The sequence below is a fragment of the Aquarana catesbeiana genome, linkage group LG08 (assembly GCF_042186555.1).
Source record: "Aquarana catesbeiana isolate 2022-GZ linkage group LG08, ASM4218655v1, whole genome shotgun sequence".
Taxonomy (NCBI): domain Eukaryota; kingdom Metazoa; phylum Chordata; class Amphibia; order Anura; family Ranidae; genus Aquarana; species Aquarana catesbeiana.
The window spans coordinates 21,776,722-21,791,900 of NC_133331.1; the positions used below are offsets into that span (position 1 = coordinate 21,776,722).

General features: G+C 42.0%; 1 protein-coding gene across 1 annotated transcript in view; it reads right to left on the bottom strand.

Moving 5' to 3' along the window:
* The window catches only part of LOC141105632 (alpha-2-macroglobulin-like protein 1), a 351,206-nt gene that overhangs the window by 110,176 nt on the left and 225,851 nt on the right, over window positions 1–15,179 (bottom strand). Inside the window, exons 23-24 of the mRNA XM_073595595.1 lie at window positions 14,357–14,440; window positions 12,454–12,630 (exon numbers count right to left, since the gene is read on the bottom strand). Of these exons, the coding sequence (XP_073451696.1) occupies window positions 12,454–12,630; window positions 14,357–14,440 (261 nt within the window). The remainder of the gene's footprint in view (window positions 1–12,453; window positions 12,631–14,356; window positions 14,441–15,179) is intronic.

Genomic DNA, 15,179 nt, shown 5'->3' on the forward strand with positions numbered 1-15,179 from the left:
ATGGCATCAATAATAACTCTGATTTATCTATACATTCACAGACTATTTCTTTCCCACAGTCCTCCTCCCAACAAAGAGGCCGGGGAAGACAAAAATCTCACAAACGAGGCACAGGATCACGTGATGTTTCCTCCCATATGGAAGCACCCTTATCCAGGACAGGTAACACCGATCAGTCTCGATCTGCCACGAGTAGTGACAGATCAGATACATCGGTTTCACTGAGTAGTTCTAGATCCTCGATACATCTACCTACCACTTCAATAACTACACGCTCACAATCAGTGCCTCCGGGTACTTTTTTAGACCAAATCAGAAGCCACACACAGGCACACCAAAAGAAAGTACAATCACACCTGTCCAAAACCCACAAATCCAACAAACAAAAACGTTGTTAAATGTAATCAATTTATCCTCGTGTTCTCTCACCCAATCAGAGATGAATGTCCTCGGGCATGGTCTTACCTTTTGCCCTGACCGCGGTCTGGACAAATTCGACGCCATCAAGGACATTCACCTCTTCATCCGCAAAATTTTACTTAAAAGTATGTTTTACAAAAAAGCCGATCTTGGTTCTCAGCAATCTGACCAAGAGAACCTTGCGTTGTCTAACTTGATTGCATTACTCGATGAAAATGACCCCACGGAGTGCTCTGACTCTGAGGATCCCTCCTGTCCAGCGGACTTTGATCGACTTTCTGAATCTGCTGAACATGCGGCAACCTCATCATCAATTGAGGGGGCCTCTATTACACCAACTACAGCATTGGCCATTGATTCATCAAGAAAAATAAAAAAGAAATCTACACTTTACCCATCTCCAAGTTCCAATCCAAATACCTCTGCTTTCTTGAAGCTCGTTACAGCTGATATTGACAACATGAAGCTCTTCCACAAGTCTAAGAGCAATCTTAATCGTGATGAACGTGATGCGCTTGATACTTTGGCCCATGACCACGACATTGTCATCAAACCCTCTGACAAGGTTGGCAATGTCGTGGTTATGGACAATACTCAATACATTGAAATGTGTCAGGATTTACTCAAAAATAGGGAGTGGTACCGCCCTATTGGACGGTCCTCCCTAGATAAATTCACACATGAGTTCTACAATCTCGTGGATACAGCATATCACTACAATGTTATAACCAAAGACACTTGGGAATTTGTCAGAACTGCCCACCCGAAAGAAGCCACCTTCTATGCACTGCCAAAACTGCATAAAAAACTAGACAAACCACCAGGCAGACCAATCATTTCCGGACGTGGCAACCTCACGGAAAATCTCAGTTGGGTGGTTGACAACCATTTGAAACCCCTCGTTGAATGCCAAACATCATACATACGTGACACCATACACTTTCTACAAGCCCTACGAGATATACATATTCCTGAGGGTACTCTTCTAGTCAGTATTGACGTGGAGTCCCTGTATTGTAGCATACCACACAATCTAGGCCTCGCAATGGTGCGTCGCGCACTCTCTCAATTCAGTGATTCCAAACCAGAATACGATGAGTTCATTTTGAACTCTCTCGAATTTATCTTGTCTCACAATGTGTTTTGTTTTGACGGTTCCCACTACCTCCAGGTACAGGGTGTTGCGATGGGGACTTGTTGTGCCCCATCGTACACCAATCTGTACCTGGGGGAGTGGAAACACTCCCCGATCACCAATGACTCATTGTCTGCTTACATGTGCCACATCTCCGTTTGGCGCAGGTATATAGACGACGTCTTCCTTATATGGGAGGGTCCAGATGTACTTCTGCACGAATTCCTGGCTGCAATTAACTGTAATGAATTCAATCTAGCTTTCACTATGGTATACAGTGAGACAGAGATCACCTTCTTAGACGTGCTAGTCAAAAAACAACTTGACGGCAGTCTTTCTAGCCAGTTGTACCGGAAGCCCACGGCGGGAAACTCTTTGCTACATGAAACCAGTTTCCACCCCAAACCCCTGTTGTCCTCTATACCCTACACACAATACCTCAGGACACGTAGAAACTGTTCGGATGACTCCACATTTAAAGTAGAAGCTGATAAACTAAGAACTAGACTACTTGAAAGAGGTTACTCTCGATCTTCCCTCAAAAAAAGGGACACTAGCCTCGTCACAACATAATATATTGGATACACCAATACGGCCCCCCACTGACAATACTGTCAGAATTATTACCACATACACCATGCAACATCGAAGGTTAAAACAAATTCTAAAAAGATATTGGCACCTATTGAAAATGGACCCACTTTTATCCCCCTTTGTTCCAGACACACCAGCTGTAACTTATAGGAGGGCTCCATCTGTTGGTGACCGACTAGTCAAAAGTGAGTACCGGTCACATAGGGGTGACACTTGCAAAACCCTTGGCACCTTTTCGTGTGGTGGATGTCCCTACTCCCAGTATATGGACAAGCGTAGGGACATCCACCTATCCAATGGACAGCTATTTCACCCAAGACACTTCATTAACTGTAAGACCCCAGGGGTAGTTTATTTACTCACATGTGAGTGTGGAGGCTATTATATTGGAAAGACCATCAACCCCTTTTGGAAGAGAATATACCAACATGTCTCAACCATCTTAAAACGTGACCCTGACGTTACCATTGGCCGACATATGGCCTCAGTACATCCCTCTTCGATACCCAAAATCTTCTTTCTAGGACTGGACCGCATCCACTTTAGTTCACGAGGTGGTGATTTCAATAAAAGTCTCCTTCAATGTGAACTCAAGTGGATTCATGAGCTACGAGCCACTTCACCACCAGGATTAAACGAGGCTTTCAACTTTAGACCCTTCCTCCCCGGCTTTTCGTCAGGTGTATGTGAACTTAATATGTAGGCTATTAATCCGCTCTAGATCCCCCCCTCCCTTTCTTTTTTCCGTTTTCTTTTTACTGTTTCTATTATATACAATAATATACTTTGACATACAATATTGTTGTAATCCCTCCTGTTGTTGAGCTACGCTCGATTTACACCATCACTGTCTTCTTGCTTCATATTGTTATGGAGTTTTACTCTCCCTGTTCTTTCTTTTTCTTTACATTGCATATTTCTACTACCTTACTCACCATTCACTTTATATTTTGTTTATCTTTATGCTATGCTAAGAATGTTTATTTTATTTCACCACCCATGTATGTCTCTATATGATATATTGTGATTGCCCTTTTTTGTTCAACAGGCTGGTTGTTTTTTCTTTCCATCCACTAGGTGGCAATACTGGGCGCCTGTGGTCTCCGTGGTGCTGCCTGTGCACTGACACCCGGCGGGTGGGCTCCCCCTGCTGCCGCCGAGGACGGTAATGGTTCCCCCTTTCCGTCCTGGACCTGGCTGCGGCGGGTGGAGCGCTTACATGCCCTCGCCGTCGTCTCCATGACGACGGCGAGGCCTTCCCGCCGGTGGCACGCTGACACGTGACGCCATCGCGCCAGGCACTGGCGCGGCTGCGCCGCGCGCTCTTGTGCCTGAGGTACGCCCACTGAGGCGTGTCCCCGCCCATTAGGCGTGATGACGCAGCGGCCGGGACTGCCTCTCAGCTTACCCTTGATTGGCCACTGTTCATACACCCTCGATCTCACTGCTTCAGTTGACTTTCAACACAGCTCAGCTGATTTCCAACACAGCTGATCTAGGCTGAGTACTCTTGTTTAGCAATCCACTTCCCTTTATGTTGGTCACTCCCTTTGCTCACATCTGGATGTCTCATGCAAACACAGTGGCAGACACCGGATTGTCAGCAGCAGATGCCTTTGACTTATTATCTCCACTTGACAGACACTGCACTGTTAGCAGAAAATATCTTTGATTTACCATCTTAACTGAGGTAAGAACTGTGCCTTTTATGAAATTGACATCTTAATAGGGCCAGTCCCTACATACTTTTGGATCTTCTTAAATTTAAATTACATATCTTTTTTGGCCTCTCTTTATGTGCATATCCTTTCCCTAATGCCGACATTGTTCGCTATAGGGTGGATACAGGCGTCCCTTGTGAAGGTGCCCATGCGGCTCCGCGCATAATCGCTGGTGTTCCCTCTGTCACCTGTGGACCCTTACAACCAACACGTTGACACTTTCATCTGCTTTTTCTTTCTTTTCATGACATGAGTCTTATTATGTAAGTACTATAATGATTCTTTGTAATTTTAAGACGGCTATGCAATAGACCATTCATATGGTTCTGTTTTTTGCTCTGTTACTCATTGATGTCTATATTTATGTTTTAGAGACAAGAGATAATTTTTCTCTACCCATCTGTGTGTAAAATAACTCCCCTGAAAAAGGAATATACAAATGTGACTACGGTCTTCTCCGAAACATGTTGGGAAATATGGACTAGCCACCTACCCCCATCAGGCCTACCCCATACAGGTGGATGATTTGGGGTTGCTGGCACTGGGTGATATTATTTATATATGCTCTATATGTCTTTGATACTATTTTTTGTTCAGATATTAATTATTGACTGTATATGGTTGCCTTGTCTTTTTAGACAATTTTTTTCAACTTTTGCACATTAATAAAGTTGGCACTGCTGGTGTCTTTTATGGTTATTACTCTCTCCACTCTCTTTCTGCCTTTAAAATCCAAAGGGACGTCCCCCACATGCACTTTGTTGCAGATAAATTCTTTTAATATTATTTAGGATGACGGCAGATATATTGCACACCAACACGGTCTCTCTGAAATCTATCCTTTAATGTCAGTGTACTGGCTTCTCCAAGGCGCCCTGTGGTCGCTGTGGACTCGAGTACAGACTGTGCAAGCTGATAGAACCAGGAAGCGGCCAAACGCCACCATAACCAGCTTGAACCGCATACTTGTATCTGGCCGGAAATTACATCATAGAGAGAGCATCCTGGATGTGTAGATGACAGATAGGTAATGCATTTCGAAGTGAACGCTTCTTCTTCAGACCTCCGATGTGTAGGTGCTGGACTAGGGTGTGTGAGGTATTGATATGTCTGGATCTATCACAGAACTGAATCTTCTTTCACCAGGGCCAATGTGCAGTGAATATACTGTGCAGATTGACTTTGTTCTGGTCTTGGGCTGCTACTTCTCTGATGGTTTCACACAGAACAATGGGTGGCAAAACACTGGGGTGGGTGTTGGGAAGCAACCAGTACAAACATTCATGAAACAAAAATGTCAAATCAAAGTGTTTATTGAACAAAGGTATCAAATGAAGCCAATGTGTTTAGAGGGAAATGTCTCCCCCTTCCTCAGTGCTGAAACCATGGGTAAGAATGGACTCAAGCTTAGAGGATTTATGCATGACCTTGATCCAAACTGTCAAACCTGGAAATGTTGCAGACCCCAATGAACACTTTGATTCAACCTTTTTGTGTCATTCATTAATACCCACCCAGAAGTTTTGCCAGTTTAAACAAGAATATCTTTATTCAACTAACAGTTGTGGGTAACAAAGTTTTTATATTCAACTTTTATATGGAGACATATTGGGGCTGATTTACTAAAGGCAAATAGACTGTGCAGTTGCCCCAGAGCTTAGTAAATGAGCAGAAGCTCTCTTGACTTCCATCATCCAATCATATGCAAGCAAAAATTTTTTTTTTTTCATTTTCCTTGCATTTGATTAAGTATTCTTTGCAAAGTGAAGCTTTACCTCATTTACTAAGCTCTGGAGCAACTGCCCTCTTAGAGTGCAACTGAACTTTGCAAAGTGCACAGCCTATTTGTCTTTAGTAAATAACCCCCATTCTCTCAAGCCTAGCTTATACAGGACTAGACTACCCACATGGAAACCTGGGCGGGTGCCTAGGCCCTGGTGGGTGTCTGAGGGCCCACACACACATGGAACATCCAGCTGATATTATGCTGCCTCCAGCAGTTCTATGATCTATGCATTTATATCTATGATTAATTCCCATGTCTTTTCACTTCGATAACCACTTGAGCCCAAGGCCAATTCTGACATATCTCTCCTACATGTAAAAATCAGTTTTTTTTTAGCCCCAGGCCAATTCTGACATATCTCTCCTACATGTAAAAATCTGTATTTTTTTTTTTGAGCCCCAGGTCAATTCTGACATATCTATCCTACATGTAAAAATCTGTATTTTTTTTTTTTGAGCCCCAGGTCAATTCTGACATATCTATCCTACATGTAAAAATCTGTATTTTCTTTTTTGAGCCCCAGGTCAATTCTGACATATCTATCCTACATGTAAAAATCTGTATTTTTTTTTGAGCCCCAGGTCAATTCTGACATATCTCTCCTACATGTAAAAATCTGTATTTTTTTTTTGCTATAAAATTACTTAGAGCCCCCAACATTATATATATTTTTAAGCAGAGGACCTAAAGAATAAAATGGTGGGAGTTGCAATTTTATATTTCACGTGGTATTTGTGCAGTGGTTTTTGGGAAAAAATATTTCATTGCACACAAACACAATAGAATACCCATTTTTTTGGGTAAAATGATGATGTTACACTGAGTAAATAGATATCAAACATGTCATGCCTGTAAATGGTGCATGCCCGTAAACGGCGACAAACTACAGTACATTCAATAGGCGACACTTTAAAAATCAGTATAGTCTACCACTTTAGATTTACACAGCAGGTCTGGTGCTAGAATTATTGCTCTCACTATGACAATCGCGGTGATAACTCACGTGTGGTGCGAGCACTGTTTATATATGCGTGAGTGACTGACGCATGCGTTCGCCTTGACATGTGAGCATGGAGGCGCTTTTAAAAATGTTTTTGTTATTGTGTTATTTATTTTAATTTTTTTTTTTTATTCTTATACTGTATCTTTACATTTTTTTAATCACTTTTATTGTTATCACAAGGGACAAAAAACCATGCCTTGTGATAGCATGGGCCTTGACAGGTCCTCTTTATAGAAAGATCTGGGGTCTATGAGACCCCAGATCTCTTCTCTGACCTCCAAAGCAGCCTATAAGAGTGAGACCGGTTTGATCTGTTGCTACACAAGCCGGGCAATGGCTTGTAAACAAAGGAACCATAACCTGAAGTGACAAAATCCTTGTTGCTTCCGGTTTCTGAGGTCACACAGTGGGAATAACAAAATAAGTTCCCCTCACTGTGTTCAATCTCCCTGATTGCTCAGGAGAGCCCAGCAAAGGCTGAGATGGGAGGGGGTCAAGGGATTAAAAAAATAATATCTCGGTCATCACTACAGCTGCGGCGCTGACTGAGATATCATACTTCTATTCCAGCAACTTACCGCTACGTCGTTGGTCATCAAGTGGTTAACTATTGATTAGTATGCTGCCTCCCTGTGATCACTGTCTTAACTTAACTCATTTTATGTGTGACCTCCGCTGCTCTCGTTCCTGCAAGACATTTCCAATATTTTCTTCCTTTGACCTTCAACTATTGCACATAGCAACAACTACTGCATCATATTGCTTGCCACAACCTCTCTGTATGCAATAAAGATATTCATGGGGGCCAAGTGTTTGGTAAGTTCAGCTATCTGATAAAGATTGTCTCTGGCATAATCAGACAAGTCAATGAGATGTCTCAGGAAGGGATAAGTCACCAAACTATTACAGTTGGAGTCAGAATAGATATTACTTTGTCATGAGATGAGTTGGCAGGTAGTGGACTGTCAGAGCTAAAAAAGACTCTTCAATAACATTGACTGGCAGTGAGCCCTCTGTTTTTGATAAGAACTGGCTGCTTATTTTTGACTGCGCCTGTGTCAGCAAGGCATACGTTCTGTAAGACAATAAGGAAGAAGAATGGCCTATTATTGGGTTTTTATCAGTGACCCTACACTAAGTGGGTCATATGGGGGCACACTGAAGTCAGGACAGACCCTGTCAAATATAGGTAAAAAGCAGAGACAACCGACGAAATATGAACTAGAAGACTAGATATACCGCGCTGTCAGGTCAGAAAAATATAAAGCGGCCAGCACAACAGTGTAAAAAAGAGACAATCAAAAAAGTGTAAAATGTGCAGTGCTAAAGAATAATATCAATGATATAAAGGTAATCAAAATATCAAACATGTGAAATGTGATCTAATAACAAAAATGATGAAGTGAGAGATAAACTTGATTAAAAAGTAAAAAAAAAAAAGATATATATTGACAAATACTCAAAAAATAGTGTCCATTTGTGATAATGGAGGACCACAGAGGGTCATGGTAAGTCCCAAGAATATGTGATTCAATCCAAATGTGTGACAGTCACTGTAATCTTAAATAAACATCAAAGTGAGTGATGAGTGACATGAAGAATCCACCACCAGAAATACCAGTCTCTTACCGGAAAGATTGGACTTGTGCAAGCGTGCACCTGACAAGCCAATCGAGCCTATAGGGGTAACCAAGAGGCACCTAATCCTTGCATGTGCTGCAACCTCTGGGTGGGCGTTCCAAATGATGGATTCAGCAGGATAGATGTAAACTCAATCCAGAAATCATTTGGAATGCCCACCCGGAGGTTGCAGCACATGCAAGGCACAGAGACAAGGCAAAGAATAACAGAGCAGGAAGGTGAAGATGAAATTGTTGAGGTGTTGCTGAACAAAATCAGTGGTACTCTAACAAAAATGTACACCCCTAAAACATATAAATATGACATTGTCCACTAAGTTCTGCACTTACACATGTGCATGTGATTCTCCTAAAGCTCTATTCCAGCAAAATCCCCCTCACTATCTGTTCTTATTCTGTATGTATGAACGCTACACAGCACCACTTCTCTTGTTCTGTATGCTGGGTGTAATTCTCAGTATCTGTACTTATTTTTAATGTATGGACTCTGCACGGTATCCCGTCTCTTGTTCTGTATGCTTGGTGTAATTCTCAGTATCAGTTCCTATTCTCTATGCATGAAAATGTTTATTTTTAAAAACAAACAGAATACATAGTAACAAACTAAGAAAAAAAAACACACATAAAAATAACACCAGTGCAACAATTACCTACATATCAACAATTACCTACATGTTCTCCAGTTAAAAAAATAAAAATAAAAAGATAAAGTTATAAATAGAAATGTCATGGTATAATTAAATTCCATTCCATAATTTTTGCACTATTGCATAATTACTGCAATAATTCCTAATCTCCAAACTCCTTATCCAGACATAGAAACAGGCAGGCAATAGAAAGAAATCAAGTACATGTGTATACAAGAGGGTAACTGGGCAACCAGTCGTAGCCTCCCTGGCGGTTTTCCCGAGTGTGGCTCGGGGTTAAAATTCAGTACCATTAGCGGTAACCCCGAGCCACACTCGGGATCGCATTGCAGGATCCTGGGGCAGCGTTACTTACCTTGTCCCCGGGATCCTGCGATGTCACCCGCAGTGTCCGAGGGCTCCGTCCTCCTCTGAAGCCTCTCCGTGCCAGGCTCCATTCCCTGCGAGCGGCGCGACGCACGGGGGCGGAGCCTGGCGGCAAATTAAAAAAAAAGTAAAAACCATAACACATACAGTACTGTAATCTTACAGATTACAGTACTGTATGAAATGATTTCACATCCCTTTTGTCCCCAGTGCTTTGGCCCATGCCCTGCATGCAGTTTTACATGATATATACTGTTCTTTCTGCCTGGAAACTGGAGATTGTCCATAGCAACCAAAAAGTGTCCCTTTACGTCAAAAGTGGCTTTAGACCAGCTAGAAAACAGCGATAGTAAATTAGAACACTTGCAGAATTGAGCGATAGTGAATTGTGGGGAAATTTATTTTATTACTATTTTTTTTAATTTTTTTTAATTATTTATTTTTATTTATTATATTATAATTTATGTTTTTGTGTTTCAAACTTTATCATACCCGGGATATCTACTAGACTCTGGTTTGGACAGATTTAAGTGTGTTGTTGTTAAGATTTACAGACCTACAATATAAAACGCCAAATTTCCATGCAAAATAATGGTACCGCTTTCAGCACCTAAAATCCGAAATAATCATACCGCCAGGGAGGTTAATATAAGAATTACAAGCAACAAACAAAGAGGGGTGCTGGTAAGTAAAGTCAGCTGGCTAGTACTGTAAAGTTGGTACCTCAAACATACACTGGAGAAGCTGACATAGGTGATTGCACCCAAACATAGTAAAATTCTGTGTAGATGATCGCACCTAATTTCATTATAGTGAGTGATGAAGCCACCTGTTCAGTTTTTGCACAGCCAAAAGTCAGCAAACCTTCAAAGCAAGCCTTCAAACCTTCAAAGTGAGCCCCAGTGTGCTGCCAGCAAGTTCGGCAAGTTCAGCATGGAGAATGGAAGATTGCAGCTCTCCTATGACCTCACTTTACACTGAACCTCAGTCCAAGCTTTCATACTCTTGGCTTGGTTGACTGGCAAGTTATAGTTTGGGGTTCTATGTCAGTCGTTTAAAGTGGTTGTAAACCCTTACAATCCACTTTTGACAACAGGTATGCAAAGCAGGAAAAAATATTATATAAAGCAGCCAGCACAATTTGTTGATCAGCAAATAAAGTATATAAAAGTCCACATGCTTAAGTATGATATAAATCTAAGGAGGGAGAGTCGATACACCCGTCACCAACTTCAATGTGTATATGACAGCACCCGGCAACACGTGGAGATCCCATCTGCTTACCAGACAGCTGAAGAGAGTAGATATGTAATAGAAACCCAAGGTCACATCTCCAATATTCAGCGTTAAATGAAATCCAAACCCGGATTGTGGCTAGTCATCAGATTTTTTTCACACAGTATAAACTTTACTCATTCTCATACAGGATGTGTAACCAAGTCAGCCAGCGATACCCAGTAAAAAGATAATGCAGCCAATAGTGAAGCCTGTTAATTTGTTTAAAAGAAGTTTATTCTTAGTAACTTACAGTTATAGTACAGGTGTAAGTGCATCAGAATATTCGAATGGCCGCGGCTCTCAGCGTGCTAGTGTCAGCCTGCCTGACATGTTTCATCCAACAGGATATCGTCAGAGCCTACAATATGGCTTACCTGTAGCTACCCCGGGCATTCCCTAAACCTGCGTGGTTTAGGAGATATTCCCTGTATCTGCATGTTACCGGCGGCTCCCGCGCACATTAGCGACATCATTGCAGCTCCGGCCAATCACATGTACTCGGAGGTAACTCCAGGAGCGATGTCGCCGACCGGAGCAGTGTACGGGGACCGCTGTGGGGGCTTCAATCTAAGGTGAGTATTTCATAATGAGCTAGTATGCTATGCATACTAGCTCATTATGCCTTTGTCTTGCAGGTTTTTGTTTTTTTTCTAGTGTTTTTTTTTTTTTTTTAGTGGGTTTACAACCACTTTAGGTGTAAAAGAGGATACAGACAGTGAAAGAGTTTATAATCTATTTGGGTATATAAGGGAGGATACTGGAGGCATAACTTACAGTTCATCAGTAGTAATATTGAAGATGATCTGTGTATATGCCACCACTCCACGACACCCCATAAAAAGCTCCTGAAGCATGTATGTCCATTAAAGAGGCATATATGCCTATGCAGAGATGTAGAGATCTAAATACCACATATTACTACTAATGAAGCATGTATTCCTCATTAAATGTGTTTATGGTTTTAAGGGTTAAAAAAAGATTAATTGATTTGGCCAGTCAGATGTAATAAGCATATTTTAACAGCTCCCCCTCTGATTGCCTCAATCTCTATGATCGAGCCCAGGATTGAAACACACTAGAGACGTGGTCTCAGGTGAGAGTTTTTGATTTAAGCGTTGTGTGTCCTTTCCGCATGCTCATTAAACTGACCTTTTAAATGTCTTTATTGTGAGATCTGATTCTTTCAGTAATATTTGAAGTGGTTGTAAAAGGCTCAAAGTTTTTTACCTTCATGAATTCCATGCATGAAGGTAAAAAACCTTCTCTGTGCAGCAGCCCCCCTAATACTTACCTGAGCCCCATCGCAATGCAGGGATGTGCATGAGAGCCTCGACTCTCCAGGGACTTTCCCACCTCATTGGCTGAGACAGCAGCAGGAGCCATATGAATCATAGCCAGTGAACCAATGAGGAGAGAGGGGGAGATGGACATGCAGAGCAGCGGCTGCCTGCTCTGGGGCACTCGGCAAGAGGAAGGGGCCAGGAGCACCAGCAGGGGATCTGAGAAGATGAGGATCAGGGCTGCTCTGTGCAAAACCACCGCACAGAGCAAATGAGTGTAACACGTTTGTTTTTTTTTTTGTTTTTTTAAATGCCTTTATTATCACTTGAGGTGAAAAGATTTGATATATTTTTCTTATATTGTAATATGTGAACAAGGTAAATATATGGAGGGGCCTATTACTGGGACCCTGTTTGGTCTTAATCCAGTACAGAGTTTATACATTAAAGGTATCAGGTATATTCTAATTAATCAGGACAAGCAGGCGTCAGTAGATATTCTAAATATTATTGTTAATCTCAATGCAAAGGTTAAAATAACAATTTTGGATAGATATTTTATCATTTGTAATGAGTAGCTCACCACTTTTGAGAAATTTGATAGCTTTGCTTTTGATCTCATCGGTCAGCTGATGAGTCTTCTCCAGATACCGCAGAATGAAGATGTTGGGGGCAAAGCGGATCATATTCTGCTCTGCACCCCCATATGGCATGGCCAGGAGCCGGTCCAGGTTTTCCAGGGCTGTGCCCATCAGATCTCCTATTAAAGAGACGAATCATAGAAACACAGAAAAGTGACGGCAGAAAAAGACAGTAGTCCATCAAGTCTGTCCATTATTTTTGTTTGTTTGTTTTATTTATTTATTTTCATTTGTTTTTTCGTTAACTTTTTTCTAAGCTTATTCCAAGCATAAACTACCCTTTCCTTAAAATAATACTTTCTAAAAGATTAGTTTTGAACTTTCCCCCAGTTAGTTTGAGGTCATGTCCCCGTGTTCTGTTTTGGTTTCATATTGAAAAAACTGGCCTTCTGAACCTTATTCCCCACCTCAATGTATTTAAAGGTTTGAATCGTGTCTCCCCTTTCCCTTCTTTCCTCCAGACTGTACAGTTCCTGAGGTCACTTTCCCAAACCTTTCACCATTTTTGTTACTCATCTCTGGACTCGTTCTATTTTATCAGTCAAGGAGAATCTTTCAAATATCAAGAAATGTCAGCGTCTTCTTGTGTATTTAATGGCTTCCAGGAAGCATATTAATATTGCTTTACACATAGCAGGACCCAGAGAGGATGAGTTAAGCTGTCTAAGTTACCATCAAATAAATTCCATATTTACTGTTCTGTTCCAAGCAGTCTGGATGTGACTGCTTACTTTGTTGAAAAGCTGGAATACGATCTACTGAACCGTTTTATGTGGGCTAATGATAGTATCTAAAATGTTATGTATGGAATACTAGTGTGTGAAGTACAAGAAGAACAAAGGGACTTATTTTCAGCAATGTCTAAGTATAGGAAGACCTAAAAGCCTCACCACTGTTGACAACATCACTAGTGTACTATCAATGTATAAAAAGATCTAAAGGCCACAACGTATTACTAGTGTACTATCTATTATTAGGATGAACTAAAGGCAACATCCTAATGTTAGTGTAGTATCTATGTATAGAAAGATCTGATGGCCACTTCCAATTATCAATGAATAGAAAGATTTGAAGCCCATATCTTATTACTATGGAAAAATACCAAAGTCTTCTTTTGTATTTAGTGGTGGAAGAACTATGTATCTATGAATAGGAAAAATGAAAGGTCAAATCCTAACAGTGGCGGCTCAAGCATTGTGGGCGCACAGGCATCACCCCCCCCCCCAACACTGCTGCCACCCTCCCTATCCTATGGCAGTGTTTTTTGAAGCACATGATTAGAGCCAGAGGCTCTAATAGGCTTCAATAAAGGGTAGGCTTGGGGTGCAGAGCACTGTGCCCAATCCCACCCAGTTGCGTGACGATAGCGAATACATTTTCGCTATTTTCACACTAAATCTTCTTCCCGCCAATCAGGAAGCAGGTATGAGACCTGCTTCCCAATTGGCCAAATCGTCAGGGGATCCTATTGGATGCCTGACATGGAGCCAGGGAGGAAGCCGCTGGAGCCAGAGAGGAAGCCCACCACCCTGGAGCCGCTGCTCAGACCCCGCACCCGCCAGTCTGGAGAGTCTGTCTGGACCCCGCACCTGCTAGCCTGGAACCGCTGCCAGCACCCCTCCATGCTGGAAGACACCCACCATCTATCTAGATCTATCTATCCAGGTAAGTGCCCGACCAACTGGAAGATGTGTGCTTGGAAGGGGGTTGTTAGTGCCGCGCCGCCGGGGGGTGGTTGTCTGCCCCCCCCGAACAAAAAACCCACCAGCCGCCACTGCATCCTAATACTAGTGCTAACATAGGTTTAGGGTTTACATTCACTTTAAGTGATTACATATAACTTACCCCGAACGGTTATATCAGCTCTTTTAGAATCTTTTAGAGTATTCTCTGGAATTCGCAGAAAGACGTTCTCTGTCTTTGAGTCCCCTGATGTAAACACACTGGTGTTAGATTCACATAAAGGCAAAACAAGCAAAATACAACAATAATATAGATCAGTGGTTCTCAACCTTATTATTAATATTTTTTATAACCTTTCATGCTCCAACAGTAAAAAAAAAAGTTTACTCTCACACAATAAAAGTATGGAAATGCCAACTATTTATTAATATTCCAGGGGGCTTTGAATGGGGTTGGGTGTCAGTGTAGGGATGAGGGTTCTGGGGGGGATTAAGGTACTTTGCATCAGACTTGATGGCCTTGTAGAGGATGAGGTTCTGGAGGGGGCTGACGTCTCTCAAGGAAGCTGGGGCATTTTCAGGACACTGTGGAAGGTTAGGAGGCACTGTAGGATGCTAAGGGCTTTCTGAGGGCTGAGAGCTCTCAGGGGGCCAATGGTACCGTGGGGAGATTTAGGGGCACTACTGGCAAATATGGGAGTTTGGGAGCTATATGGGAACTGGGAGGTATTGTGGAAGGTTAGGCGATCTGCAGATGGCTGAAAGTCCTGGAGGAGGAAGGCTGTGGCCTGGAAGCTGGCCATTGTCCGCTGGTTGAGAACCACTGAAATAGACCGTATATGTTATTCATGCTTTGAATAAAACTCAATTTGAATGTGTGTGTGTATGTGCATATACCATAACACATGTAATATACATCAAAGTTTACAAATCCAGACTTTGATTAATTTAAGTAGTAAACGTTCCCATAGCCAATAGATCCCAAT